The following is a 15028-nucleotide window of genomic DNA, read 5'->3' as shown; positions in this document are numbered from 1 at the left end:
GATGTGGAACTACTCATGGAACATGTCGGTTGCGCCTCCATATGCCAGATGTCTGATTGCGGCAGTGCACTTCTGTATACGCGTGTGACCGGGTCTACCACTCGCATCCTCTCTGAACCTGAAATACTTGTACCGACGCTCTAAAGCGTTCACGATACTCATAAATAGCGGCCGGTGCATTCTAAAACGTCGCTGGAAAAAGTTATCCCCAAACTGCGGCTCCTCTGCGAAGTAATCCTCAAACAACCGGTGATGTACAACGACGTGGTCCTGTGAAACAATAGCTCGACGATGGATGATGGGGTGAGGTGCCACCGGATGCAGATGTCGCTGCAGGTGCTCTTGTATCCGATGATTTATCTCGGCAGACGTATAAGCCCACAACCGTTCATTAATTTACCACATTGTGTCAGCAGCATCCCCACCACTACCACCCGCACCACTACCACTGCCACCCGCACCACTACCACTACCACTAGCCATTTTGGATCTATCGATAGAAACGTAGAGAGAAAGAAAAGAAACTCGTTAATACAAGTGGTGCGAAAGAAATGACGTTCAACGAGCCGTATACATAGAGTTTTTTTTTAAATCGAATTTTTGGGACGTCCGCCCGACGTCCGTCGTGTCCCTTAATAGCGGATGTCACGGCGGACGTCCGCGCACAGCCGCGGACAACCTCTCGTCCGCAAGGGACGTCGGCGTCTGTCGTCCACGACGCAATAGCGAACGTCCTGAAGTCCGCTATTGCGAATGCTCTTAGCAAATACTACTACAGTAGTAGCACTTATTTATATGTTTCACATCTTCAAGAACTCCTCTATATTGGTATTACATTTATTATCTATCCCTTTTTTTATTTATTGTTACAAGAAATAAAAAAGGCTCACGTACACACTAACTTATAAACTGTTCTAGTCGATTCAAACCATCATTTATTGATTGACTGAGAAGTGTGTGATCAATTGAATTGTGCTTATCGCCAAAAATATGTTACTAGTACATCATTTCGTATTTTATTTGGATTGTGCAAAATGATGAGCTTTGAATCTTAACCTTTAAGAAATTATTGTCTTTACAAAGAAAATGAATGAAAAAAGTGAGTAGAATATAGAGTCCATTTTTATATATTTGTTTTATAATTATGAGTAGAATGAGTTAGTGGAATGTGGTTCCATTTATTAAAATTAGTAAAAGCGAAATAGGTAATTTAGTGATGACTGTCCAAATAAGAAAATATGAGACATTTAATGGACCGAAGAATATATATTAGTTCGTCATATATATATATATATATATATATATATGGGTGTGTTAAGGTTCTTCGCAGCTTTTCAGTCCAATGTTCTTTTTAATCACAGCCCTTGGATCCTTGAATTGGATGGTTGTGATGATCTGCATTATTTGACGAAAAATTTGCATTATTAGTCGGTGTGCATTGTTCAACTGAAAATCTGCATTATTACACTATAATGGTGCATTATTAGTCGGTGTGCATCATTCAACTGAAAATCTGCATTATTAAATGACACGTGGCATCAATCTAATCGTCGGATGACAAAATCGTGGGGCTGAGATTAAAAAGAACAATAGAACAAAAGATTAAAAAAAGGAAATGAATACATCCATATATATATATATATATATATATATATATATATATATATAGAGAGAGAGAGAGAGAGTTGTGATCAATGTCAAACCAATTTTAAAGACCGAACTAGAGACCAAATCTGGGCCATTAGATCTAGTTTTTTATGAGATGTGCTGCTGTGTAAATTTTTCGGTCTTCATTATAAGCTCATTTTACTTCATTGTATAGGTTTATTACTTCATTCCGTACGTAATACCTTGAAACTATAACATGTTTTTACTTTCTTCCAGTAGGTTTTGAAATGATTCAACATACGTTTCATTTGAATTCATTGACCTGAGTTTTTACTTTATTTACATTAAAAAATGCAATTTATTCAAGTGCGTTTATTACTTCATTCAGAAACGTTATTACTTCATTGGATAAGGTTTGTACTTCATTCCAGTAGGACTTCAAATGCTTCTACACATACTGCATTCCAATAATTTATTACATCATTCCATGTGTTTATTACACCATATCAGCGTTGTGGCGGTGGTGATAGATATTGTAGAGAGAAAGAACGGCACGCGACGGCAAAATCGCATTTACGTACTGGAATGAAGTAATAATCCTACTGGAATGAAGTAAAAACCTACTGGAATGAAGTTAAATCTTCGTAACATGTTAGTATGACTTATTTACCTTCGGATGAATTAAAATAGGCTCGTGATGAAGGCGAAAATAATTGATAAATTTGTGTCTCTCATCCATAAAAAACTAGATCTAAAAACCCTAATTTGGTATGGTTCGATGGTTCGGTCTTTAAGAGCGGATTTGTGAATAGTGGGACTCTATATATATAGATGATCAAAGTATAACTAATATTAAGTGTATAACTAGAGAACAAATCTCAACCACACATTATCTTAATCCAATGACTAAAATAAGTAAACATTTTTAGTTAATAAAAACTGCATGAGGGTATTTTAGGAAATCAACTTTATTCTCATATTTTCACATACACACACCATTCACCCTTACACACAAACACACACTCTCTCCTTCTCTCACGAAAGAGGATCACTAATTCCCCTCAATTTCGACATTTCTTCACATTTTGATGCTCAATAAATCGAAGTAAAATAGGTGTGTAGGAGAATCGATCTAAGGATTATAAGATCTATACTAAATCGATTGAAATTTGTTCAAATGTTTTTTATACTAAATCATCTCACGAAACAAGCGGACAACATCATCTGAGCAGTGTATGCAGCTGAAATCAATCGTCTGCGTGCCCAAATATCGCCTCTTTTCTCCATCGAGATCACGGGAAGCTGCGGATTTGGCTAAAAATCCTCTGTGAAGACGCTGGATTCATCACATCTTCTTCTATCTACGGAAATGAGCAGTGCTGCAGATCTTTTAATTCTGCTCCTGTTTCAACTTCTGATTCCATGTCATTCGCCTAATTTTATTCAATCAGATTTCATGTTCTAATTTTGCGAATGGATTCATGAATTTAGATTCTATAGATTTAGCTTTGCAGCTGTGCAGTGGAAGAAGGATTTAGTTCACTAAGATGGAAATGTCCACTCTGCCGCCGCCGCAATGCCCGCGGAATCACTCTCGTCGCTCAGCAACTGCGACGAAGATTGCTTTTAATCGCCGGGGACTGGGCAATACGATCGGCGTCGAGGCCGGACATGAGGTCCCATGAATTGATGCTCTCGTATCGAGCATCAATTTTGTCGATATGTTATTCAAGAGAAATGTTATAGGAATTGTTATAGGAATTTTATAGGAATTGATTTGATTGGGGAAATAGATGGTGATTGTTTATATTTCAGCTCTATTCTTTTCACTCCAAGTTTTCTTTCACTCAAAGAAATTTGTGTATGGAGAATACAAAATCAATGATATTTTCTTATAGTGATCTATTTTGTTAACATCAGTGAAGTAAATACATGGTTAGAGTGATGTGTTCCACGGTTAGAGTGAAGTGTATGTGATATTTTCTTATAGTGATCTATTTTGTTAACTTCAGTGAAGTAAGTACATGCTTAGAGTGATGTGTGGAATAGAGACTGATTGTGGAGTGGATGATGAGATGATTTTGTGGTGCGATCCAAATTAAAGCAGTGGGAGCTTGTTTGTGTATAGTTTTTGATTGGGTAATTGGTAATTATCTACTTCACTGATGTTAACAAAATACATTACTATAACAAAAAATCAAAGAAACATCACTCTGACCCTAAAATACATCACTGTAACCATGTTTTTACTTCACTGGTGTTAACAAAATATATCACTATAGCAAAAAATCAAAGAAACATCACTATAACCATGTTTTTACTTCACTGGTGTTAACAAAATATCAAAGATACATCACTCTAACCCTGGAACAGATCACTATAACCATGCTTTTACTTCACTGATGTTAACAAAATACATCACTATAGCAAAAAATCTAAGAAACATCACCATAACCCTGGAACACATCACTATAACCATGTTTTTACTTCACTGATGTTAACAAAATACATCACTATAGCAAAATATCAAATATACATCACTCTAACCCTGGAACACATCACTATAACTATGTATTTACTTCACCGATGTTAAAAAATATATCACTATAGCAAAAAATCAAATAAACATCACTCTAACCCTGGAACACATAACTATAATCATGTATTTACTTCACTGATGTTAATAAAATATATCACTATAACAAAAAATCAAAGAAACATCACTCTAACCCTGGAACACGTCACTATAACCATATATTTACTTCACTGATGTTAATAAAATACATCACTATAACAAAAAATCAAAGAAACATCACTCTAACCGTGGAACACATCACTATAACCATGTTTTTACTTCACTGATGTTAACAAAATACATCACTATAACAAAATACATCTCTAATTCTCTGCCACATGACTTTATTTTCCCCGCTAATCTCCTCAACCCGTTTGCAATTCCCTCAATTTAACGCACAACCTCATCTCTCTCTCTTTACCTACATCTGTTTTGCACCAAAAAAATTCGATCTATTGAATCTATCCACCCACCGCTTTCCACCACCATTCAATCTCATTACCTTTTCCAATTAAAATTCTATACGAGTTTCCATTAATGTTTTCCAATTAAAACCTCTTATCTCCAACTTTGTTCAGCTCAGACGCCATTTCCAGAGACTTCCTCCACTCCAATCCCTCTCACACCACTAATTTCAAGCAAGACGCCGATTTCGTCACCAATCATGATCAACATCAACACCAGTAGCAGCAGAGCTCCGGGTTAGCTTGATACCAGTCGGCGCCGAGCTCCTTCCTCGCGGCGCTTCTCGATTCCAACACCGATATTAACAGCAGCAGCGGCGATGAATCGGACGCTTTGTTCTCCGTGCTCATGGAAGCGCCGCCGCGCGATCTCAACCCCAAGAGTAGTATGAAGCGGGAAGATGAGGGAATTTGCAGAAGAGATCGAGCTTAACTTTCAAATGAGATAAAAATTTATGTAACCTAATTTTTTCTGTGCAATGACCATTATACCCCCTGCCTTGTTATTGTGAAGTAAATTTGTGATAGATGGAACTAATTTCTCCTTTAAATTCAAAAATCACATGTATTAATACTAGCCATTGATTTTCTTGATCTTGTGGTTGTGATTTGTTCTCTAGTTATGTGCTTAATGGGCACTTGCCCTATATCACTACTCTATATATATATATGGAGATTATCAAAATATAACTAATACTAAGTGTATAACTAGAGAACAAATTTCAGTCATTAGATCAAAATGATCCAGTTCACTATATGAGCGATTTAGTTCACTATAAGAGTGATTTAGTTCACTACAAGAAGGAGTGAACTAAAACAACATTATAGTGAAGTATTTACTTCGTGAAGGATTTAGTTAACTGTAAAGGCGTTTTGGTTCACTCCTTCCTATAGTGAACTAAATCACTATTATAGTGAACTAAATAGCTCTTATAGTGAATTAAATTTGTGTTCTCTAGTTATGCATTTAAGTAGTGGTTTCCCTAGATCACTACTATATATATATGGGTATATTAAGGTCCTCACAGCTCTTTAGTGTTAAGCTTCAAACAGATCACAGCCCTTGGATCCTTGAATTGGATGGTTGTGATCAAAATAGCAGAGCTAAATTATTTGATGAAAAATCTACATTATTAGTCGGTATACATTATTAGAATGAAAATCTACATTATTATACTATAATGTTACATTATTAGTCAGTGTACATTATTAGAGTAAAAATATACATTATTAAATGACACGTGACATTAATCTAACCGTTAGATGACAAAATCTTGGGGCTGAGATTCGGTTGAATGTTTAGACAATATTTACATGTTGAACTTGAATATATATATATATAGGGAGATGAATATATATATATATATATATATATATATATATATATTATTATCTTTCGTGTTTTTGGTTAATTATTGACCATTAGATCATCTAATCCTAGGGCCAAGATTTGGGCTGCATTTCTAGATTTAAATGCATTTTTATTTTGATCATCTCCATATATATATATATATATATATATATATGACTGAATTCCAAATATCAGCGTTTCTCTAATGTTAATTAATTACCAATTGCATTTCAAACCAAATATAATAATAATATGATAAGAATGAATTGACAGTGCCAATATTTGGAAAATAAAATGTTAGTAATATTTTGAGACATTAGGCACCGTTTCATATCGTAGTCAGCAATAACATAAACTACCATAAAACCAAGCTAAATACAGTAGTACTAGACCTCAACTCACATAACTCCACAAAGCATATATAGATCTGTAACTATTAATGCATAAAAAAGGCTAAAATTATGGATTGCATGATTTCTTCTTCCCATCCAGCAACAGAATCAATCCGGCATCTATTCCAAAATAAAAATATAAACACCATCAAATAACAAGAAAACCATGTATGTAAATGTGCAAGATTAATTGAAATACCCAAACTTTAAATAAATAATAGTAGTATGTGTGAAAAAAGGCCACTTACATTTTAAATTACCAAAGAGTAGTAGAAGTGTGGATGAGCCATTCTTCAAAATCTTGAGCCATAGCATTCCTATTTGCAGCTTCATCTTCACACACCTCATCATCTTCAAACAGTCTCTTCGTCACATTTTCCAACACAACGGAGTACTCTCCGATCATGGCTGCCGATTCTGATTCTGATTCATGATCCCCCGATGATAAAACTGCCGGTTGCCTTTCCGCCTCTTCTTTCACCACCTCATTTTCATGATCCTCTTCATTTTCTTGAGGTGGGATTTCTTGATCAGTGAGGGTGGGATTCTCTCTCCTCTCTTTCTCTCTCATGACGATGATCTCGCATGCTTTGGCCCATTGCGCCACGAGTTTGTTGGACTTGGCCTCGAGGGTGGTGGCCTTTTGTCTGAGCGTGGCGATGTTGAGCTCTAGGTCTGATTGGTGCTTCTTTAGCTTCTTGATTTCTTGTGTCGATTCGTCGATGGATTTGTTTAGGGCTTCGAGGGTGCGGGAGAGGGTGTCTTTTTGGTGTCGAGGAGTTGAGCTTTGGAGTGATCGTCTCTTCATGTTGTAGAGGAGATGGGGTTTCCCTTCTTGAAAATCTGGACTTATATACTCCCATTGATTTTCCACCCCAATTTTACGAAAACCCTATATTAAATCATCATCAAATCAAGCACTTGTTAATTAGCTAAGCATGTCTTACTATTAGTCAACAGGCAAGAAATTAATCATTTAGTAAAAGTTAAAGGAGAAGTGAAAATCTAGATCACGCACAAACATATGGAGAATGTATAAAATGATGTATGAACCACCATCATCAAATCAAACACATACTATTAATTAGCTACTACAAAAAATACTTATTGATTAACCAATGGCCAGAAATCAGTAAAAGTTGATGGAAAAGTGCATATCTTGATCATGACACAAACCCTAAAATGATTATGATCATCATCAAATTAAACACCAATTAATTAACTAAAAATGACATGTTTGTGTGTAAGTATGTATACTTACGTAGTTGTTGAGTTGGTAGACAAAGCTTGAAAAATTGTTGTGTCTGAAATAGTTGGGAAGTATTTCAACAGAGAACTTGATGTGATCCCAAATAATGAAGCTGTCACCTAATTTACCCCAAGAAATTATGGAGTTAGAGTTTGGATCATTGACCATGTGGAAGGTCTTGGTCAAGAACGCAGGAGGTGGTCCAAACCCCTTCCCCACATTTCTACCGCTGCCGCCGTCTCCACTGCTCGGACCACCGATCTCTATTGTCATTTTCACGGTTACTTGAAACTGATTTTGAAATCAATTGTTTCTTCTTTTTTCCCTTAATACTTTTCGTAAGTACTCATGCATGCATGAGTAGTGGTGAGGAAAAACTAGAGTACATATATTATTATCTGTGAACACCTTTTTCGGATAAATCAAGGCTGTTGATTTTTTCTGTGAAATTTACACCTGTGATTAGAATATTCTCTAGCATAATTGATTAGTTGATCTCTACTGATTATTTGGCGTGATCCTTGTGCTTCACTAAAATTGTACAGCGAGGTACCATTCATGCTACGGATGTGCTAAAATTATTTTAGAATAAAATCAATTTCATGATTATATACTATATTATGGTAAACATTTAGAATATCTCTTGTACCTTTTTTTAGGAGGTAATATTTGTGTCGGTACTTTTTTTTAGGGGAATTGTGCTGTAAGTACTAAATTATGAATACAGTTTTTTTTTCAACAAACTATGTTCGTTTGCATTTTCCGTTGTGAAATTTGCTAATGAAGTTCTTTCTTGAGATAATATTTTACGGAGTATTTTAGTTCTACGAACTGCGATATATCAGTCATTAAGTTTACTCTGCCGAGTCGGTCGTTAATTCTAAGTCACAATCGTCTATTCTACGACCACTCATTTTAGTTGTCGTTATATGGAATAAATTCACGACTAATGATATAGTTTTGTATCTGCCGGGTATATTACTATAGTTATTCTAGTGTTGGACTACAAATTCTTATTCCTAAGTGGAAAGTATTCTTTACTAGGAGTATAGGTTTTATAGAAACTTTCAATTTTTTTTAAAAAAATAAATGCATGGAAAACTCATAAATTTAACAAACTAATAGTCATACGCAAATTGAATGATGTGATCAAAGCATAGAAAATTATATTCATGTTACTTACAAGTAATTTAAAAGGTCTCAAGTTGAGACTGAATATTGACAATCAAGAGTTTACCCTTACTGCGGGGTCTGGAAAATCTGAATTGTGACTATTGATAAGTTAATTAATAGTCTCAAGTATAGACTGTTACTAAATTTCAATCAGGGTTTTTTTTCTAAAATCATCGAAAATGGAAATTTCGCCATATGTATAAAGCCGTGGAATAAAGCACGCTTGCGTACAACTTTAAAACAAGAGAGAAATATTGTTCAAATTACTGTTTGTATACAACACCAGAAATTCACATATATATGCATATATGGACGGAGTACAACCATTATTTCTCAAGCAAAAAAGCCAAGCCATTGTATCTCACATCTAGCTGCAAAATTTGGCATGGTGGATTTATGTAAATCGGCTGCAAAAGTAGTCGTTGTCATCCGCCTAGACGATAGAAATGACTCAAGATGTATGTATGTACCATTAACCGAATAAAGAGATGTAGCAACATTTATTGAGAGAAGAGTTAGATCATTCTGGCTGATTAGATGCCGCTAGAGTCCCTGCCAAAGATGAAACGCCTACCCCAGTCGGATATCACCAGCGCTCTAGTACGCCAACTTACTAGCTTGCTGAAACACACACAAACGCAAAGCAATCAATTACATGGAAAGAAGGGCTTGCTGCTAAACCAATCAATCCAACAGAAGAAATGAATAATCCAAACGCACCTTGCATATACAGAATACCAAAGCCACTGAGTGCTGTGACCAATTGAAACCCAATCTCCAGGAAGCTGTGCTGCCGTTTGCTCCCCTCCCAAAGGAGCAAACTGTCCGAGATGCTTGTACCTAGAAGACCATATTATATAGGTACACCTTACATTAGAATGAAATTCATATCTTCTGCCCCTAAACTCTGATTTTTAATTACTGTTGCTGCTGAATGGTTTCGATTTTTTGTTGGATTAACTAAATTTAAGGAAAGTGAAGGAGCTTTCGGCTATCTGATTTATAGTATAGAAAATATCTAGGAGCAGGGGTTATGGAGCATTTAGAATGCAAGGACATGAGCTCAGACCTGAAAGGACGAAACCTGTGACGTCCTTCACCCCTGAACCGCAGAGGGCCTTCTGGATTTTCCTCGCAGTATTCCATGCGGTTGAAACAGTCAGCAAGATAGGAACCTTGCTGTGCAGCAACCTGAAATGTCATCAACTGAATGTTAGGATGCCGTCATAATTTTTGCAATAGAGGGAGAGATTAAATTCACCATGATGTATCATTGTAGAGACGAACCTGGGCAGTTGCTGGAAGATTCTTCATCTGAGAATCGACCTGAGAAAGAGCTGCCTTGAACTCTTCCAGATTCACTTCAACTGATTCCTTAGCAGAATCCCCTTTTGAATCTTTCAGAAGATCAACGAGGCTACTCAACTGTTTATTTTTCAAATATAGATCAACTTGGGGGTATCTTTCACAGATATCCTTGAGTGTTTCTTGAAATTCCTTGACAGTAAGTGTCTTGGAGTCGTCTTTATCTGCCTTCTGAAATATAGCCCAAATATCTTCCTGGAGTGATAAGAAATAGGGTTTTACTTTGTCAGGAATTATGAAACTGAAACTGAAACAGAACCAAATCTAAAACTGATTGCAAAATATGAATGCCACAACTTAACAAACGTGAAAATAGTCTGCAAAACATCATTTGGAGAAAGAGTTTCAAATAGTCATTGTGGCTTGTTTTCTTTAGACAAGCATCCACAAACTTAACCTCAATTTCTATGCTTGCAAGTACTATATGATATGTTAAGTATAAAAGAAGAATAGAGACTAGCACGGTACATAGGATACAAGACCCGAGCTCAAAATCAGGTTACGAGATCTGAAGCACATGAATCATATATTTGCAGCAAGTTACTCTTTCAGCAGCAAAACTATCTAGGAAAAGAATTTGTAAGCATACTGGAAGTCAAATATCATTTTCCTGGTTTATCAAAGAATTTGTAAGCAATAATAGTCCTGTGATCTCCATATGATGCTGGTTTATTTTGACTAATCTAGTAGCATACTGGAAGTCAAATATCATTTTCCTACCACCCAGTGAAGCAGAAAGAAATGAAAGGATGTTATGAACTAGCAAATCAAGGTTCTTATTAAGGATGAGAAGGGTCTTTATGACAAAATTAGGTCTATAAGGAAATGATACCATGACTTTGCGCTGATTGATTGTGGCACAGTCTCCCAGTGCATAAATGTCACTCGTCCCTTCTACTCGTAGCCACTCATCAGTTGCTAGTACACGTCTATTACCCTGGGTAACAAAAAAGACCAAGTTTTAAAACAACTACGTTTGGATTCATAAACCATGACAAAACAGCAAATATAACAATAGATAAACATAAATAAACCCTCATAGACCATTGAGTTTCTACCTGACCAACTTGCTTCATGAATTCCATTATAACAGGGCGAGTTCCAATTCCAGTTGACCACACAACCATGCCATATGGCAAATTGGATATTTCACCACCATTCTTTACTTGTTTAGTGGAAATTTCTTTATCTGTTACCTTCACAACCATTGCCCCGGTTTTTAAATCAATTCCATCTCTCTGAAATTTTTCCTCAGCAAAAGTAGTAATTCGTTTGTCAAACCTGCACAGATAAAATTGTATGAAATAATAGGTCCTCAGTCAGTTGACAAACATGAAATGTTTCATCTTGAGTCCATGATTCATCTCCACTAGAGGTAAACTATGCATACGAGAAACCCAGATACTAAGAAAGCAACCTAAGTGTGGGTGGCACAAAAAAAACAAAATCAATGAACCTGAAGAAGACGTGCCCTGTTACCCATCTCTGCCAAAGTACTGGTATAGGCAAGCATGTTATAGAACAAAAAATGCTATTTCTATCGAGAAATGATAATGCTGGTCTATTTATGAGCCAATACAAGGGAAGCATAGTGAACACATCTATTAGGACATCATAGATATCTCAAATAATGAGGTTCCAAGGTTGTGATATCTATATCAATGTTCTAAAAGTTGAAAAGAATATAGTACTTTTCAGATTTATCCTACAATATGCCCAATACATAAATTTAGATGGATAACAGCAGCGACAAAAGGGTAATTTAAAACGTTTCTAATCAAAGTATTGAGCAGAGTAGCTTACTCACAAAAAATTTGAGTCAAACAAGTAATTACTTACATGTTCAGAATATGGTCTGTAGCTTCAACAAGTGTTATCTTAACAGCATCTTTAACCTTGGGATATAGTTTTACTAGATCTTCAGTCACATAATCATGAAGCTCAGCTGCAAACTCCACACCAGTTGGACCTCCACCAACGACGACAAAATGAAGAATTTTTTTTCTTTCTTCATCACTTAGATTAGGCAAACTCGCCCTCTCAAAACAATCAACAATCTTCCTGCGGATCTTCTGAGCATCTTCTATTTCCTGCAGAACATACAGTATCAAATCCAAGTTAAAAATAGCAAGAAGAGAATAACAACTTTCATGCCAACAAACCTACAAAAATAGGATATATAATATTTTATGAAGTTCATGCACCAAAAATCTGTGATCATACTTTTACTCAGATCAATGGTTAATGGAATCACTCTCGCTTTTACCAATGTTGGGAGAAGCTATTGATCCAGTCCAAGAAGTTTATAGTATGCAACAAAGGAGCCACATTCCTATAGTAAGACAAGTTTTTCAATGTTACCTTCAGGAAATGGCAATTTTCTGCCACACCAGGGATATTGAATGTATTTGAACGGGCCCCGACAGAAACCACAAGGTAGTCATAATCTACAACAATCTCCTCTATCTGGTTGGGATCACCAGCCAGATGAGATCGACAGTAGACTTTCTTATTTTTTGCATCAATCCTGTAGCACTCGGCTTCCCAGTAGTGAACATTTACATTTTTCTGCACAAACCTTCCACTAAGTAAGCAATAAAATAATAGCAACCAAAATGCAAAAATAAAAGCCATGCTGACAATTGTTCCATAGGAAAAAAAACTGCAAAACTTCTGTAAGATGACTTTACAAAGCTCAATAGAGTAACAAAAAGAATCATGTAAATTGTGAAGTAATAAAGTGTGCAAAGTTTAAAAAATGATAGATAAAGTTGTACGGTATTCAAGAATAGAACAGGATTGCAACTCAATTGCTAAAACTGAATACCTTTCTGACAATGTTGCGGATGGGTTCAACAATGCTGCGAGCTTCCACAGTGCCAACTGTCACACTTGGTAGCAATGGGGTGAATGCAAAAAAATTACGTGGTGATATCACCTGGACATCATAGGATGGATCTTTCAGGTTTTTCAAGAAACTTGTTCCAGCCCAACCAGTTCCAAGTACCACAACTCTCTTTTTCTTGTTCTTGTCATCAGCCTCAGATGGATTGACAATACTTATTCCATCGTCTGATTTAGCATCAGAAAATGCCACAAGTCCCCCACCACTGCCATCAATGCGCAAAAAGTTTGGGATTCAGTAAGGTTTTCAAATCATGTAAAGACAATGATGAGCCCAACATATTTCTCCCCCAAATGTGATCTGAACTCTCGAAAATTCTGCAAAGGCACACATCAAACACTCTACCTAGAATATGGTTCGACTATCAAACATTTGTACGGAATTAAGCAAACCAACAAGGAAATGCATTATTTGTTACTACAGCTTATCTTACTGCATACATCTATTGTTAAAAACATGAGAAACACAAAGAAAGTATCCAAAACTAACATTCATGCAGTTCAGATCTTCAGAATCTATCCATCTAATCGTGGCGCAATAATCATGAATTCATATCATATAATCATATTAACAGCCTTTCTTAATCGATGCTAAAAAACAAACCAAAATAAAACATGTTGTGACAGAATAGAGTAATTGTGTAATCAAGATAAACAGAAACGTAAAGAAGACACATATTTACGTGGTTAACCAATTGGCTACATCCACGGGCAGGAACGGAGAACAAATTTTATTCAGAGTGTTTTCAGATTATGGCTATAGATTTCAGATTGGATCTAAGATCACAGAATTATGTGTTCTACTCTCATATAAATAGGCACACATGGGATCATATCCTAATTCGAAAACATAATCATATCTCAATTAGGAAACATGATCCGAACAGATTCAAGGCATACTAACAAAACAAAACTCAGCTTTCCGTACACACCACAATTAAGACATCTTAAAACCGAGAGCCATAATTTACATCAATCAATCAATCACTCTCCGCCAACAAAACTCCATGGCGACGTCGTGCAACGGTAAAACCGCGCAGAAATGTACAAATGAGACACAATTTCCATGCCATCTCTCCAAGCACAAATTCAGGTTCCAACTAACCAAAAATAGCAGAGAATTCCAACAGCGAAATAAAACTCAAGGAAAAACAAAAAAACGCAAAAGTGAATTACCCGACTGTGAAAACGATCAGCATTTTAGCAAGTGAAGAATTCTCTCGGAAAGTTCTCGAAAGCCTCTGAATCGCCGTCATGTTTTGCGTTTCTTAAACTTCAACAGGAGATCACCTGAAAACAAATCATAACAGATGCAAATTCATGAAACTAAGCCATACACACACAAAGCCTGCGGAGCTAAAAGGAAAAGGTAAAGAGAAAAGAAGTGTCGTCCAAGGCTCACTTCTAGAGAGAGAAACGATGAAGATGGAGAGAGTCCTAGCTGGTCAATAGTGAGTTATTACTTATTATGATGTAGAGCGAATCAAAACTTACAGGAGAGAGATGCCCAAAAAGGTTGGAGGAGGGAGCACGGAAACGTGGTGCGGTGCAGTTGAACCTTCCTCCGCTGGCTTATTTGCCTGGATTTGCGCACAAGAAAAATAGGACACGTGTCGCCCGGGCGCGTGCTTTCCTGGGAAATCGGTGACGGTCAAGGTAGGTGAGAAACGTGTGTGGGTGCCCACATGCCAACTTGCGTTTCACAAAAATTACAAACGTACAAATTCGGATTCCAATGGTACAATGCAACAATGCATGCATGTGCTAATACGGAACGTCTTTCCGTTGAAAATTATAACAAATGGAGTATATTTTTATCATTTAAAAAAAAAATTAGATCCATTCCGACATGCTGTTGGTCTCTAATTAGTAATTACTCTTCTCATTTGATGTTTCGACCTTCCAACGTGTCTAAAGTCACGAGAATATTCATTTATTCGTAGGTGG

At 36.3% G+C, this 15028-nt stretch overlaps 2 protein-coding genes across 3 annotated transcripts; both read right to left on the bottom strand.

Annotated features, from left to right (window-relative positions):
* Nucleotides 1–6646: 6646 nt before the first annotated feature.
* LOC121808738 (heat stress transcription factor A-7a-like) lies at nucleotides 6647–7912 on the bottom strand. The gene is made up of 2 exons (XM_042209327.1): nucleotides 7652–7912; nucleotides 6647–7282 (listed from the first exon to the last, which is right to left on the bottom strand). The coding sequence occupies exons 1-2, from the start codon at nucleotides 7910–7912 to the stop codon at nucleotides 6647–6649; spliced, it is 897 nt and encodes a 298-aa protein (XP_042065261.1).
* A 1134-nt stretch (nucleotides 7913–9046) lies between these two features.
* LOC121806619 (external alternative NAD(P)H-ubiquinone oxidoreductase B2, mitochondrial-like) lies at nucleotides 9047–14701 on the bottom strand. Of its 2 annotated transcripts, none has more exons than XM_042206736.1 (11): nucleotides 14576–14701; nucleotides 14258–14371; nucleotides 13005–13287; nucleotides 12539–12745; nucleotides 12017–12267; nucleotides 11236–11458; nucleotides 11010–11114; nucleotides 10100–10372; nucleotides 9882–10003; nucleotides 9533–9652; nucleotides 9047–9433 (listed from the first exon to the last, which is right to left on the bottom strand). In XM_042206736.1, the coding sequence occupies exons 2-11, from the start codon at nucleotides 14335–14337 to the stop codon at nucleotides 9346–9348; spliced, it is 1752 nt and encodes a 583-aa protein (XP_042062670.1). In that variant the 5' UTR covers nucleotides 14338–14371; nucleotides 14576–14701; the 3' UTR covers nucleotides 9047–9345. The 2 variants fall into 2 exon arrangements, with proteins under 2 accessions (XP_042062670.1, XP_042062669.1); XM_042206735.1 differs by having other exon boundaries at nucleotides 14484–14635.
* Nucleotides 14702–15028: the final 327 nt, after the last annotated feature.

This window comes from Salvia splendens, chromosome 6 (genome assembly GCF_004379255.2).
Source record: "Salvia splendens isolate huo1 chromosome 6, SspV2, whole genome shotgun sequence".
NCBI lineage: Eukaryota > Viridiplantae > Streptophyta > Magnoliopsida > Lamiales > Lamiaceae > Salvia > Salvia splendens.
Note: the sequence above shows the minus strand (reverse complement) of the source record. Positions and strands in the feature narration are given on the sequence as shown.